The 13,573-nt window shown below is 40.3% G+C and overlaps 1 protein-coding gene across 1 annotated transcript in view; it reads left to right on the forward strand.

The window, feature by feature from the left end:
- top2b (DNA topoisomerase II beta) overlaps nucleotides 1-13,573 on the forward strand; it is a 131,332-nt gene that overhangs the window by 90,355 nt on the left and 27,404 nt on the right. Inside the window, exon 26 of the mRNA XM_077549538.1 lies at nucleotides 6,482-6,637. Coding sequence (XP_077405664.1) covers nucleotides 6,482-6,637 — 156 coding nt within the window. The remainder of the gene's footprint in view (nucleotides 1-6,481; nucleotides 6,638-13,573) is intronic.

A 13,573-nucleotide genomic window follows, 5' to 3' on the forward strand; every position in this document is an offset into this window, starting at 1 on the left:
TACTACCAAATGAAAGATTGGACTCTCATCAAAACAATTTCGCAAACTATTTACAAACGTGTGCAACTGTGGTACTACTTACAATTATGTGGATGTTTCAAATACAGTTTTTCCTTTTGTAACGCTCTCCTGCGTGCCAGGACGCCAGCACAACAGTTTACTTTCACTTTCGCATTGGTCCGTTTTGCGTGCAAACGTTACACTTTCTTGACGGCCTTTTTTTCCGGGGAATAAAATGCAAGTAGCAGACTGTACACACTTCCTCCGATGAATATGCATTGGACTCGGGGCACTCTCCGTCGTCCGATCGAACGTCCGCCTGTGCGTGCTCGGTTGAGCTCCGCGTTACGACACCGTCATAGCCGCCGCGTCAGCGGTTCCAATTTCGCCGTCAAGCTCGGATTCACCTTCATCATCATCGATGATGATCATCGTCGTCATCAATGTACTATTTTAGCGTTGGTCGATGCCTTTCGTCTTGTAAGTGTAGAGCTGCTTACAAACGCTCGCCATTGCCCGTTCCCTCCTCCATCTAGCTCCATCTAACGTCTTCTACTGCCGCGTCAATGCTTCCCAACCACGGAGTCACCACCCTCATCTTCATCATCGATGATGATCATCGTCGTCAACAATGTGCTCTTTCAGCGATGCTTTTGGTCTTTGAAAAAAACGGCTCGGGCGTGAGCTCCTCGCGACCGGCCGCCATTTTTCCTTTGTCTTCCATTCTCATCTCCTGCTCGACGCTCTAGCTCCGCCTCTACTGACGCCCACCCGATCTTGTCAAAAGAGAGTCATTGCTGCCCTCTAGGGGCCAAAAATAGTCATTAGGCACAACAGACCGGCTGGAAACTTTCACCACAGCTCCGGAAGCCTTGCCTGCACCCGTTTCAAAAATAAATAAATAAATAAATTGGATGACGTCTTTAGACGTCATTGCCAGTGCTCCGTAGGTTTTTACTTGACGTCTATAAACGTCAATGGCAGTGAAAAAGCGTACTATTTATCTTTTTTTTTTTCTGATCAGAAAAACGATCTGATCCATGACTCAAATCCGTGATCCGATTCGAACCAACTTTTGTGATCAGTTGCACCACTACTCAATAATCAATACCATTTTCGATACCGCAAAGATTAAAAAACAAAGACAAATACTTAAAAAATGCATAGAAAAATATTTTTACTAACCGCAAATAAATAATCAATTAAATAAAATGATTGATAATCAGAAAATGATAAATAAATAGAGTTTTTCATATGCAAATAAATTATAATTAACACAACATGCCACAATGGCATTTTTGGTTGTCTGAGGTAAAAAACACAGGAAACATCAATAAGAATTTTTTTTAAATGGTTAACTATACAAGTACAGTAATCAGAACTATACACTGCACAAGTGTAAAAAACAATAAACAATATTTTGAGGTAGTAAACTACACCAAAAATGAACAATCAGTAAAAATTTACATCAAATGCTGCAGTTGCACTGCTACAGTACATCTTTCTTAAATGGCTAAAATTAAAAAGTGCAAATATCTATTAAAACATACAAGGATTTAAAAAGTGCACTTTATTCTATGGATGTCTAAGTTTGTCATGTCACTGTTCTGGTAGAATTTTTACAATAAAGTCAAGTATGTCAATGTGCTCCTTTGAGGCTTGCCCCTTATTGGGTTACAAATGAGCCCTGATTTTACTAAACACACACTCTGAAGCACAACTTGAAGCAGTAGTAATACACAAGTAAACTCAACTAACCGTGAGCCCACGGCTAATGGCTAATAACAAAACAACAGTCACTGAACATAAAGCTAACCGGGGTAGGGACGTCCGGTGATGTCATGAGGCAAGTAAGCATAAACGCTGAGCTCCGCCAGACAAAATCATAAAAAGCATTGACAACGAACTTCACTGACCATATTCGACTTAGAAGTATACGATACATTCGCCTACGAGACATAGAGGTTCTAGCAAACAAGAGGTTTCAAAGGAAAAAGACAATAAACAACGGAGACCACCGAGTCCAGCTAGCATTAGCTCAAATGCTACTAGCAAGGCCAACATCGAAAGCCAGCCGGAACAAGTGGGGCCGTTTATAGAGAAGATGAGGAAACTCCGAAAAGAAAACCAAGAAGGCTACAGTCAAACTAAAATGTCCCTAGAAAGACTGGAACAAGTAATGGCGGAAGTAAAACAACAAATAGGAGAACGCAAATAGAGTATTAACACCTTGGAGGAAAGGACGAGCATGATTGAGGACACAACAAACTGCCAACAGAGAGCTCTCCGGTACATACTTCACCTTAGCGCTTTCTGCCGTTTATGGTTGGATTCGTCTGACCTTAAGGCCTAGATACACCAATCCGTCGCCTAATGTGACGACGCCTACCCCCTGTGGCGCCGGCCCAGATGTCGGCACGTCGCGTAAAAAAATACGTGAATACACACCGCACCGACTATTAACGTACCTTCAGCGCATGCAAAGTAATTCCCCTCCGTACCATCGGCGGCGGTAGTCATTATTCCTAAAGGCAACCGACAACCTCTTTACGGGGGCTGGATATAAAAACGTAAACAACTCATACCGGTGTTGACAGCAGGGGTAAACGCGGCGGCCAGCTGGTGAAGCGAAAACGAGGAAACGCTGGAACAAGCTTCTCGTTCCCGAACGCATTAATGTACTCCGTTGTGGCTTATCCTGGACCCTGCCGACTCCTTGCTGCTACCGATCGTCGGTTCACCCGAAAAGCTTTGGCCGTGCTGCCCTCCGTATTTTGGACGCGGTGCCGACCTCCAGCTTCTGAAGGAGCTTCCTCGAGACTGCCGGACGGAAGGGTCATGCACCCCTGCTGCTCCCACAAGGATTGCGCTGTTAAATGCGTGGTCATTGACAAACAAAGCGTATTTTGAGGGAGTTTTTCCTTTCCAACAACTTGTATTTCCTCTGCCTGACGGCGACCTGGACTGTTGCTGGTGAGTCCACTGTTATGATTGAATTACTACCACCTGGCCGAGGACGTCGGGCCGAGGTGGAGGAACGGCGACTATTTAAAAAACAAAAAACTAATTTAAATGTAAACGATGTCTCTTTACCACATTGATCACAGCTTTATAGCCACCTTTTTTGAAGTCAGCCAAACTGTCACTGTGCTGTGCTGTGTCATTTACCGACCTACAAAATACAATAAGGACTTTTTAAACGACTTTGTAAATCTTCTTGCTGAAATCATGCTGAAATATGATCATATCCTCTTTATGGGGGACTTTAATATTCACGTCTGCTGTCCTGAAAAACAATCAAGTTGAGTTGAGTACTGTTTATCCGCGTTGTCACTTGCTCTTTTTGCCCCGTGCGCTGATTTGCTAGCTAACAGCCAATCACAGTGATCAAATGGCCAGACGGCGATTCAACATGTCAAATTTGCTTTCTTCTCATGTGTCTTCAGTTTTTCTTATATTGTGCAACCATAAATGAGTATTAGTATAGTAAAATAAAAAAATAAAATTTGATATTATGAAGTTGCCATAACAACATATAGCGCCCCCTAGCGTGAAAAAAAATATGCACTAATCCCGGCACGTTTGACCGAGGGTTACGAAAATTGGCAGGCACATGAAGCGTCCTGAGACACACAAAAAAGTCAATGGAAGCCATATTCTAAAATGTATAGGAAGCGAGCTATGAGTTTTTAATGTCCAATTTTGGCCCATTTTTGCACATTCAACTTTGGTCATTCTTTTTGCCCATTTGCCAACAGTTTTTATCCGATTTACTTCTAACTTGACATGTATCATCTCAAGACCTGGGACAACAACTGGGGAAAAATCTTGACTTTTTGAAATACTACATGACGGGGGCGGGGCCTCAAATTTTGTCTTAAATGTTTCCTTCATCAAAAAAGAGGAAATGCTTAATAACTCCGCTCTACAAGCTCCCAAAAATCCCAATCTCCTCATGCATCTTAATAGCCACGACCTGAAAGCATCAATATGATAATATTCGGTTATACATGTAGCGCCACCTAGTGGTGACAAGAAATGTCTAACTTTACATTTTTATCTATTGTGCCAAGCCCGTTTGAGGGATCCAGTTGAAATTTTGTCAGAAAAGCCTTAAAGGGACTGCAACAAAAAATCAACATTTTGGAGCTTTAAGCCATGTTAAAATGCTAATTCTTCACCAAAACATGACCAAAGTTGTGTTTTCCTCCATTCGCCCCTGTATGAGAAATTCTAGGTTATTCTGCTCTCCAAGCACCAACCATTCCCAACCTGAGAAAACTAGCTGTTGGCACGATTTGACGTCACTGCCGCTGTGGACTAAACGCACGGCCACTTTCTTTGAGTCCTCCCTCCATGGGATATTGACAAAAGTAGCCTTTATCAATAAACATTCTGTCCAGATGAATATAAAGCAACCAATTATCCTTCACATTTGCAATGCCAAAGTGCAATGACAATTGGCCGTCTTAAAATCCCAGAAAGGGTTCTGCCTGACACCTGTGTAAACTACAAGTAAAACTTATTGCGCTGCTTTGCACAACTGCACAAATGGTATAGTGGTTAGCATGCTCGCCTTGCAGGCTCGAGTTCGAGACCCTCTCATGGTAATTATTTATTTATTTTTCCTCCCTTCTCCTTTCCTCCTCCACTACGATTTCTTGCGGCAAAGAGCGTTTTGTTTCAAATGCTTATTGAAAAATTTAACATTCATCCAATTTCCACATGTACAGTAAAGAAGACACGGTTGTATTACAACGGCTTGCCGGTCTTGCAGCGCTCCTTGGCAGCAGAGGGGCGCGGCAACCACACAAGGAGAGGCGGGGTTTTACTGAACCGGGTGTTTTACTGAACCAGGTGTTTTACTTCCGCATTTGAGAAGTAACCAACACCTAATTTTCATTAAAAAAATGCATCGCGATTGTGTCAAAGGTAAGATTTCATCATTATATATATATATATATATATATATAGGTAACTGTGGAAGGGCTTAAAATACCATGGTGTAGTCCCTTTAAGATGTTGATCCTGCCCCACACCGAATATTGTAAAAGGGCCAAAGGGCGTGGCCATTACGTTGCTGCAAAGTCTGATGATTCACAGTGACAATAAAAGCTGTGTTAACTTGACCCAGATGATCCTATCTTCTCAAAATTCAACACATTTGATGAGAGTCCAGGTCTGAATACATCTACGAATTTATATTTATTCGTACTGACTTTTTTTTTTTCCTACAACTTTTTTCTACAACCATGTTAACTGGATCTACCTCATATTTGCTCAGAAGAGTGTTTAGGCCTTCATGATGTCATAACACAACATAAAGTTTGTGAGTTTTTGCGAATTGCTGTGGGCGTGGCAACGTACTGTTCGCCAAGAAAACAACGCTAATTTTGAGGGCCTAAACATGCACAGAAATTCATGAAACTTGGCACACACATCTGGCCTGGTAAAATGATCAATATTTTATCGGGTATTGTGCGATTTTTACAAAAATTACTCACTAGAGCCCCCTTGAAATTTTTAACAAAGCAGCCCCGGTTGCAAGTTAAAGCAAGATCTACGAAAAACTTTTGGTATTTGAGGGAGGCCAAGACCTACAAAAAAGTCACTTGGACCCATTGAATGTCCGATTTTTGCCAATTTTTTAACATTTACAGGGGAAGTACTCGTGCTCATTTCTCCTACACATTTGATCCAATTGACTTCAATCTTGGCCTGGACCAACAAGGGGAAAAAAATCTTGAGTTTTCTAAATGACGGGGGTGGGGCATCGTATTTTGTGCTTCATATTTCCTTCGCTATGAAGGACAAAATATGTAATAACTCCCCAGGACATACTCCAAAAAATCCCAAACTTCACTTGTATGTTTATAGTCACAACCTGAAGGTATATAATACCTGACAATAGTCAGTTATAATTATATAAATATTACCCCACCTAGCCCTTGGGTCGACAAAAAGAAAAATTACGGCAGAATTTGGATACACTTTGTAAGTGTATATATATATATATATATATATATATATATATATATATATATATATATAAATAACTAAGTCATTTATAAATATTTTTTACTTTCCACCCCTCAAAATGTTTAGTGACATCAGAACAATCCATACATATGTACTTTTTATTTGTTTATTTTTGATGCCCTCTGTGGACAATAAAAGCAATATTGTACTATGAGTAAACTCATTGCCCAAAAAATAAAATAGGACGCTGATTTTTGAGGGTCTTATCATTGACCAAAAAGCTTTACACACTCATCACACCTGGCAGAAAAAAATCCATATGTAAAGGTTTATTATGCCATTTATAACGAAATTCTGCTTCCAATGTGCCAGTACCCCAACCTGCAAGTACCCCAAAGTGGCTCGGGTTTCGAGGGCCCTTTATAGCTGCCCGCAGCTCTAGTTGTAATTGTTTTTTGATGTATGAGGGTTTTTTTATCAAATTTTTTTTTGTCAATCACAGGCTCAAGAAGAAGACGATCACGACAGAAATGAGAGTGACAGCTCATCACACTCTGGTACGGTGTCGGGCCCAAATTTTAATTACATCCTCAACATGTCTCTATGGTGCTTGACGAAAGAGAAGGTGGAGGAGCTACTAAAACAAAGAGACCAGAAGGTATGGTTAAGCACATTTTTTCACTTTTTCTTGTCTACGCCAGGAGTTAAAAGTTCTCCGTTGTGGGGACGGATTTCCGTCATTTTGAAAATGAGACAGGTGCACCCCATTAAACAAGTCCCCATGGGGACTGCATGTTTGTTGTTTAAGATCCCATCACGAATTAATACCACCTTGAAAATTCTTGAAAAAGTATCAAATTTTAATATCTGGGTGAGGTTTTAAATGTCATGCTGTGTGTAGCTTCTCCGTGGAGAAGCAGCAAGCCATATTAGGAGAAGTTGGCGGAACTGTCTATCCATTGGCATTCGATGGCATTGCGGACGGGACATGTCAAGAGTCGAGTCCTCCACACACTCTGCGGCCAATTTTAATGTAGGAGGGGAAAGAGGATGTTTTAATCGCTATTCACTGTTTGCAACTTACTCACTGAAGAAAAGGAAACAGTTTGAACTGTCAGCATGCTGTGGCGGCCTGCTACGGAGGAGCTAGTTGCTAACCCGTTACATGCTAACGTGAGTCAGAGTTCCACCTTCCTTACATATCACGCACTGATGTACTATTTAAACACCATATTAAGGATAACAATTTCAAAACTAGCGACTGGGATAAAAGTTTGTTTTGCGGTTGATGTAACGCATCGTCATCATCGTCGTAGCGTAATTAGGTCATAATTACGGCGCGTGCATGTGTGTGTATGTGTGCTTGCTATCTATCTATCTATCTATTCATTTAAATAGGTGTCAATTGCACATGGATTTCCGTTATTTGCGGTTCTGGCAGGTCTCTATCCCTGCAAATAGTTGGGGTCCACTGTTACTGTCCAAGTTACATTATTAATTATTAATAGTATGGTGATTGGATTACATTAACTCTTTCACTGCCAGACGTTTTCAGAAACAGGATGTCGCCAGTGCCAGCCGATTTAAGCATTTTGACTGATCTGTCAAGGTCCACAGAAAATGTTGTGTTTGGACTATGGAAACACACATACTACCAAATGAAAGATTGAACTCTCATCTTTCATCAGAAAAAAAAGTTTGTTTCTACCTTATTCCGTTCTTCAGTAATCAACAATAGAAAATGGTTAGTTTCACCGAAATGCTCTGTTTTGAAACAAAAAGCGGAGAAAAAGAGCTTTTAGTGAAACGATGTTATTTCATGCACTCTAGTGAATTCTACACTTCTTTTTGTCTATGAATGATGCCACAAACACCTAAATAGTGCTTTACTTCTGTAAAACGCTATCACCAACAATGAAAAAGTGTTTTTGGGTTGCAAAATACGTTTATTTCCATTCAAGAGTGTAACAATTTGACAAAACAATTTCGCAAACTATTTACAAATGTGTGCAACTGTGGTACTATTTACAATTATGTGGATGTTTCAAATACAGTTTTTCTTTTTGTAACGCTCCCATGCGTGCAAGGAGACGCAGCAGGATTTGCACAACAGATTAGTTTCACTTGTGATGTCTCCTTTCGCGTGCAGACGTTACACTTTCTTGACGGCCTTTTTTTCCGGGGAATAGCAAGTAGCAGACTGTACCCACTACTCCGATGAATATGCATTGGACTCGGGGCACTCTTTGTCATCCGATTGAACGTCCGCCTGAGCGTGCTCGGTTGTGCTCCGCGTTTTCCGGTGTTAGCATCGCTAGCCCGTGAACCTTTATGACGTCGTCATAGCCGCCGCGTCAGCGTTTCCAATTTCAGCGTCAACCTCGGAGTCACCATCATCATCATCGATGATGATCATCGTCGTCATCAATGTGCTCTTTAGCGTTGGTCGATGCCTTTCGTCTTTGAAAAAAATTCCCAAGTGTGAGCTGCTTGCAACCGGTCGCCATGTTCTCTTCCCTTCCCCAACCATTGTCCCCTCTAGCTCCGCCTCACGTCTTCTACTGACGCATACCCAATCTTGTCAAAAGAGAGTCATTGCTGCCATCTAGGGGCCAAAAATAGTCATTAGGCTAACTAGATCTGCTTGAAACTTTCATCACAGCTGGCCAAGGCTTTCCTCCACCCGTTTCAAAAAATAATAATTGGATGACGTCTTTTAACGTCATTGGCGGCCCTCCGTAGGTTTTTACTTGACGTCTTTTAACGTCCATGGCAGTCAAAGAAAAAAACATTTTTTTTTAACAAGTAACGAGAAACTTTATCAGAAGAATACAATTTAAAAGTAAACCTCCCAACCCTGCCTATATAGCATAACATGACCATGTATAGATAGATATTTTATTATACATTCATACTGTCTTTTAAGTCTGCTTGATTTTTAACATGGTGACGATTAATAGTATTGATTTTTTTTTAAATGTTAAATTAACCAAATTATGATTGAGGTATCGGCCCAAGGCTAGTGATATACAGGGCCAGTGCTGGTTTTAGCTGGGCCACCATTCAAAATGGCTTAACATAGAACACTGCATTAGCAACAACATTATATCACAGTGTTGGCCACTTGATTGCAATGTTGAAGTGGCTACAATAAGTTAAGTAAAGCAAAGCCCCTCACTCCAGCAGTGAAACGCTAGTGAGTAAAGCGAGGCGAAACACTCCCTTCGCTTTTAGTGTTAATGTAGCAATATAATTAGATGGCTCAGTGTGTACCTTTTAAGTTTTTGTTTCCACCGAGTTTATGCAGTTAGCAGGCGATAAGCACTCGGCTCGTTACAAAGTACACAAAAACATATATAAAGTGGGCGTGAAGGCCCTCGAGTCACACGCAAAAGCCAGAAAGCACCAGCTTGCTATGACTTGAAGTTGGTCTAAAATTTTTCACATAATGGTCTGGGTGGAGTTTGCATGTTCTCCCCGTGCTTGCGTGGGTTTTCACCGGGTACTCCGGTTTCCTCCCACATTCCAAAAACATGCATGGCAGGTTAATTGAACTCTCCAAATTGTCCCTAGGTGTGAATGTGAGTGTGGTTGTTCGTCTCTGTGTGCCCTGCGATTGGCTGGCAACCAGTTCAGGGTGTACCCCGCCTACTGCCCGAAGCCAGCTGGGATAGGCTCCAGCACCCCCGCGACCCTAGTGAGGAAAAGCGGCCAAGAAAATGGATGGATGGATGGATGGATGGTCTAAATAAGGTCTAAAATTTAACATAGTGATTCCTGCAAGAACCCTTTAAACAGCAACGTCCCTCTCTCAGCGTGGAATTGTAATGCCGCAAATGGTGCAAAATATTACCATTTTTAATAAATGTACCTGTAAACTGAATATGTGTTTTTGTAAGAAAACAGTTGTTTACTCTGAGGTAACACAAAATGCTACGTGAGCAATGAAAACAAAATAAGTGCCTGTTATGACGCTATGTTCACTTTGTGTAAATTGATGAAACATCTCAGAGCTCCCAGTATGACATCCATCATAAATTAACTGCTAGGACCTACCATTAATAACAATGATCAAGTAAAACCGTGTATTTTTACGAGGCGTCATGTCATAAAGAACTTGCCGAAAATAGGGAAGCACTCACCAATTTCGGTGTTGAAGGGCCAATGATAGTGATTAATAGAATATTAACAATCATTAGTATAACTTAAATGTCCAGTTTTGTGGATGATTTTGCCTGTAGAGCTAAAGTATTTGACAACAAAAGCTGGCTTTTAGCTTGTTTGGTTGCTAGTTTAGCAATCTGGCTTTGGGCTCACTCATTTGAGCTACTTTATAGGCTCTTACCTTGGAGAAAACGTAGAAATGCTTATTTATCTTGGACTTGGAGACATTTAGCTTGGGGTGAGGCCGTCCACACTGTGTAATTCATTGAAGACATTGCTCCACTTTATGGATTCCTCATGTCCGATTTATACAACCTATTTGCACATCGCTTCAGTATTTTGAGCGTCCGTCAATGTTTTCGTCATTCGAAGTGGGCATCCGTCAATGTTCTGTCATTCGTCAATCCGCAAAATTTCATTCAGCGAAATGGAACATCAGTCATTGACGAATTGACAAATTTATTGACGCAATGACTATCAGGGTTACATTTAAATCTTCCTTCCTCAAATGATGCAACTGCGCAAGACAGGAATCAAGGACCACAAACAAGTTTGTCTTTTCTGCAGAAAGGAGGAAGTGGATGCTCTCAACACCCAAAGGACTTCCTGCCTCCACCTTCCTGCTCTGCATATTTATTCACAAGTTTAGAAGGCGGAACAAAAGGCAGTACTAAAATCACAATGATAAAAAACATGCATCTGGTGTATGTGTGGGTGAAGCATTTCAATTGCAGCAAATAGTAAAGTGCTCATTCATGTGATAACTTATTGTACAATTTTTCCAACATTCCCCCCGAATTATCAAATGAATAGCACATTTAAATATCATATTGTCAAACTTCAAAATAATTTCTTGATAAAAATCATAACGTGTACTCATTTTGTTCCTGTCACTTAAAACATTGGTGTCATCCAAATCCTCATATTGTTCTATCAATAATATCAATACCACATAGAGCATGACGTAACATTCTCTTTTTATCAAAAATCATATTAACGGAATAATCATCAATACAACAATATAATCCAAAGTATTGTCCATAAAATGCAATCAATGTGTTGTTGCACGTTCCTTTCACGTCCCAATTTCCTCGTTAAGTTGCAGGTAGAAATCATCTTATTTTTTATTGTCTCAGGGATGTGATTTTTCCGCTAATTCGCGGAATTCCGCTTTTTTTTATCCCCCCCCCCCCCCCCCAAAAAAATTGATTATTTTTTTTTATTTTTTTTGTAGTTCATTGTGTATGCACATGACTCCGACAGATAACATCTTCTGCTATAACAAAGACATTTGTGGTATGCTCTAATATGAGTTACTTTTCATTTGGTCATGATAGAATTATTTGTTCATGCTTCCCCCCCCCCCCCCACTGGGCACTGCCCTGGACCTAGCTGGGTGCCAGCGGCCCCCAGACCCCCGGCTAAATTTTTGTTCTGTTGTCTTTTCGAGAGAGAGAGAGGTTACCAGCACATCACCTCTATATTTGTCAATCAGCAACATGTGTTCTTTTCCTGTACTTGATCCATCGAGTGTGTATGTAATATCCAGTGTTCGTGCTCCAGTGAGCATTGCCCAGTATCTTCGCTCTAATGTGTGTGTATTTTCCATTGTTTCTGTACATGTTGTTCAGTGTTAGTAATTCAGCCAGCTGTCTCTCCTCCCCCTCAATATGGCCCCAAAAACAAAAAAATAATAAAAGCCAGCCCCGAATGAGCCCGATCGCATCTTACCCTCCCGTTGGATTCAGGAGAGGGACTCGTCTCCTCGATGTGTCCCTTCCAACACTTCCTGCACAATTGACAGGCCCTGGACAGCGGTTTGGGGAACCATGCGTGCTCCCATCCTCCTCAGACTGACTTGGTCAGGTCCACAGCTAGACAAGCTGTTTGTCTTTCCCCTCTCTGACCTTGATTCGGTCAGGCTTCGCTCCGCAACCGGACAAGCTGTTAGTCAATGGTACCTGTTCTTCACAGCCTTCAGCGTCATCACCAACACTTACAAGGACCTTCCCACCTCGGGATGGACCTTTGATCAATACACAGTCACAACCCTTGGGAGGTTGGCAGAGGCAGAGAGTCGTCTGACATTTTCACCCCCTTGTCATTTAACAATCTCCTTATATAGTCACTTAAATCAATGTCTTTCATCTGCTCATCTTAACAGGTTATTTACAATAGGCACATTAAATGTCTATCACACAAAATTCCAAGCGGGCTAAACTGCCATGTTCCTTTTATAATTCTCATATACATTTTAACTCAATCCAAACTATCTAACCATAATCCTCATACATTGGTCATGTACTTATTTTATTTTTATGTTCTAATGTGACTACTAACAAAGTGAATGAAAGCATTCGTTACTCCAAATAACTAATATGCCATATAGAGACATGATATATTTACACCATGCTTTTGCCATAATAATAACGTCCAGTTGTTTTGCTGGAACAAGTTAAACTCATTTTAAAATTTTAAAACCATCAATCAGTACTTGGTAATATTCAAATGGTATTACCTTTGTTCAAATTAATAAAATCCATCGCTCTAACAAAAACATTGAATCACAAAAATTTTAAAAACATTAAAAAAAATTAATTATCAAATTCATATGTAGTTAAGTGTTGTTACCATGTTTACCAATATCCCCATGTTGAAACAACTCAAAATTAGTATCTACTTAAACAACCTTTCACTACTTATAATTAATTATTAATAACACCTTAATTTTTTACAGAAGGTTTTAATTTTTATAATTGGTGCACTGCAGTGTTCCCTCGTGTGTCACAGGGTTAACATCTTGTTTTCTTAAAAAAAAAATACAAAAATCCACAAAATCAACAAGATTCTAAAAAGCAGCTGCATGATTTCAAAAACATTAGGGACCTCGTAGCCGTCGCTGCTTGGACCCTAATTTGTGAAACACTGTAGTTTACATGTCTTGGAGGGGCAGAATTTTGAGGTCTTCCCATAGTAGTCTCATAGGCAAGCACTTGCTCAAATCTGGCAACCATTCAAGGGAACATTTTTTCCAAAGGTAAATGTAAACCACCATGCATAATAATCATCTTGTAAACAATGAATACCGGTATATGATACTGGCTTAAGTTGTACTTCATGTTTTCTAAACAACATTGAGGTAGTAACAATATCAGCAATCAACTGTCTGTTCAAATGGCTTTCTGATATTTTAATAAAGCCAATACTGTCATTGTTCAATTCAATTCACAAACTGTATTTTTCATATTCATCTATCCATTAAAATTTATCAGACATTGTCATTTTCATCGGTGTGTCAATTCAATTTCATAAGTGGCACTCTTATCTTAGCATAATTAGCGCCCCAACTCATGCAATAATTGCACAGCCCCAAAATCAACCCGTGGGTGTTATTTTATTTTAAAATAGCATAATCAAAAACATCAAAAAG

This window comes from Vanacampus margaritifer, chromosome 17 (genome assembly GCF_051991255.1).
Source record: "Vanacampus margaritifer isolate UIUO_Vmar chromosome 17, RoL_Vmar_1.0, whole genome shotgun sequence".
Taxonomy (NCBI): Eukaryota; Metazoa; Chordata; class Actinopteri; order Syngnathiformes; family Syngnathidae; genus Vanacampus; species Vanacampus margaritifer.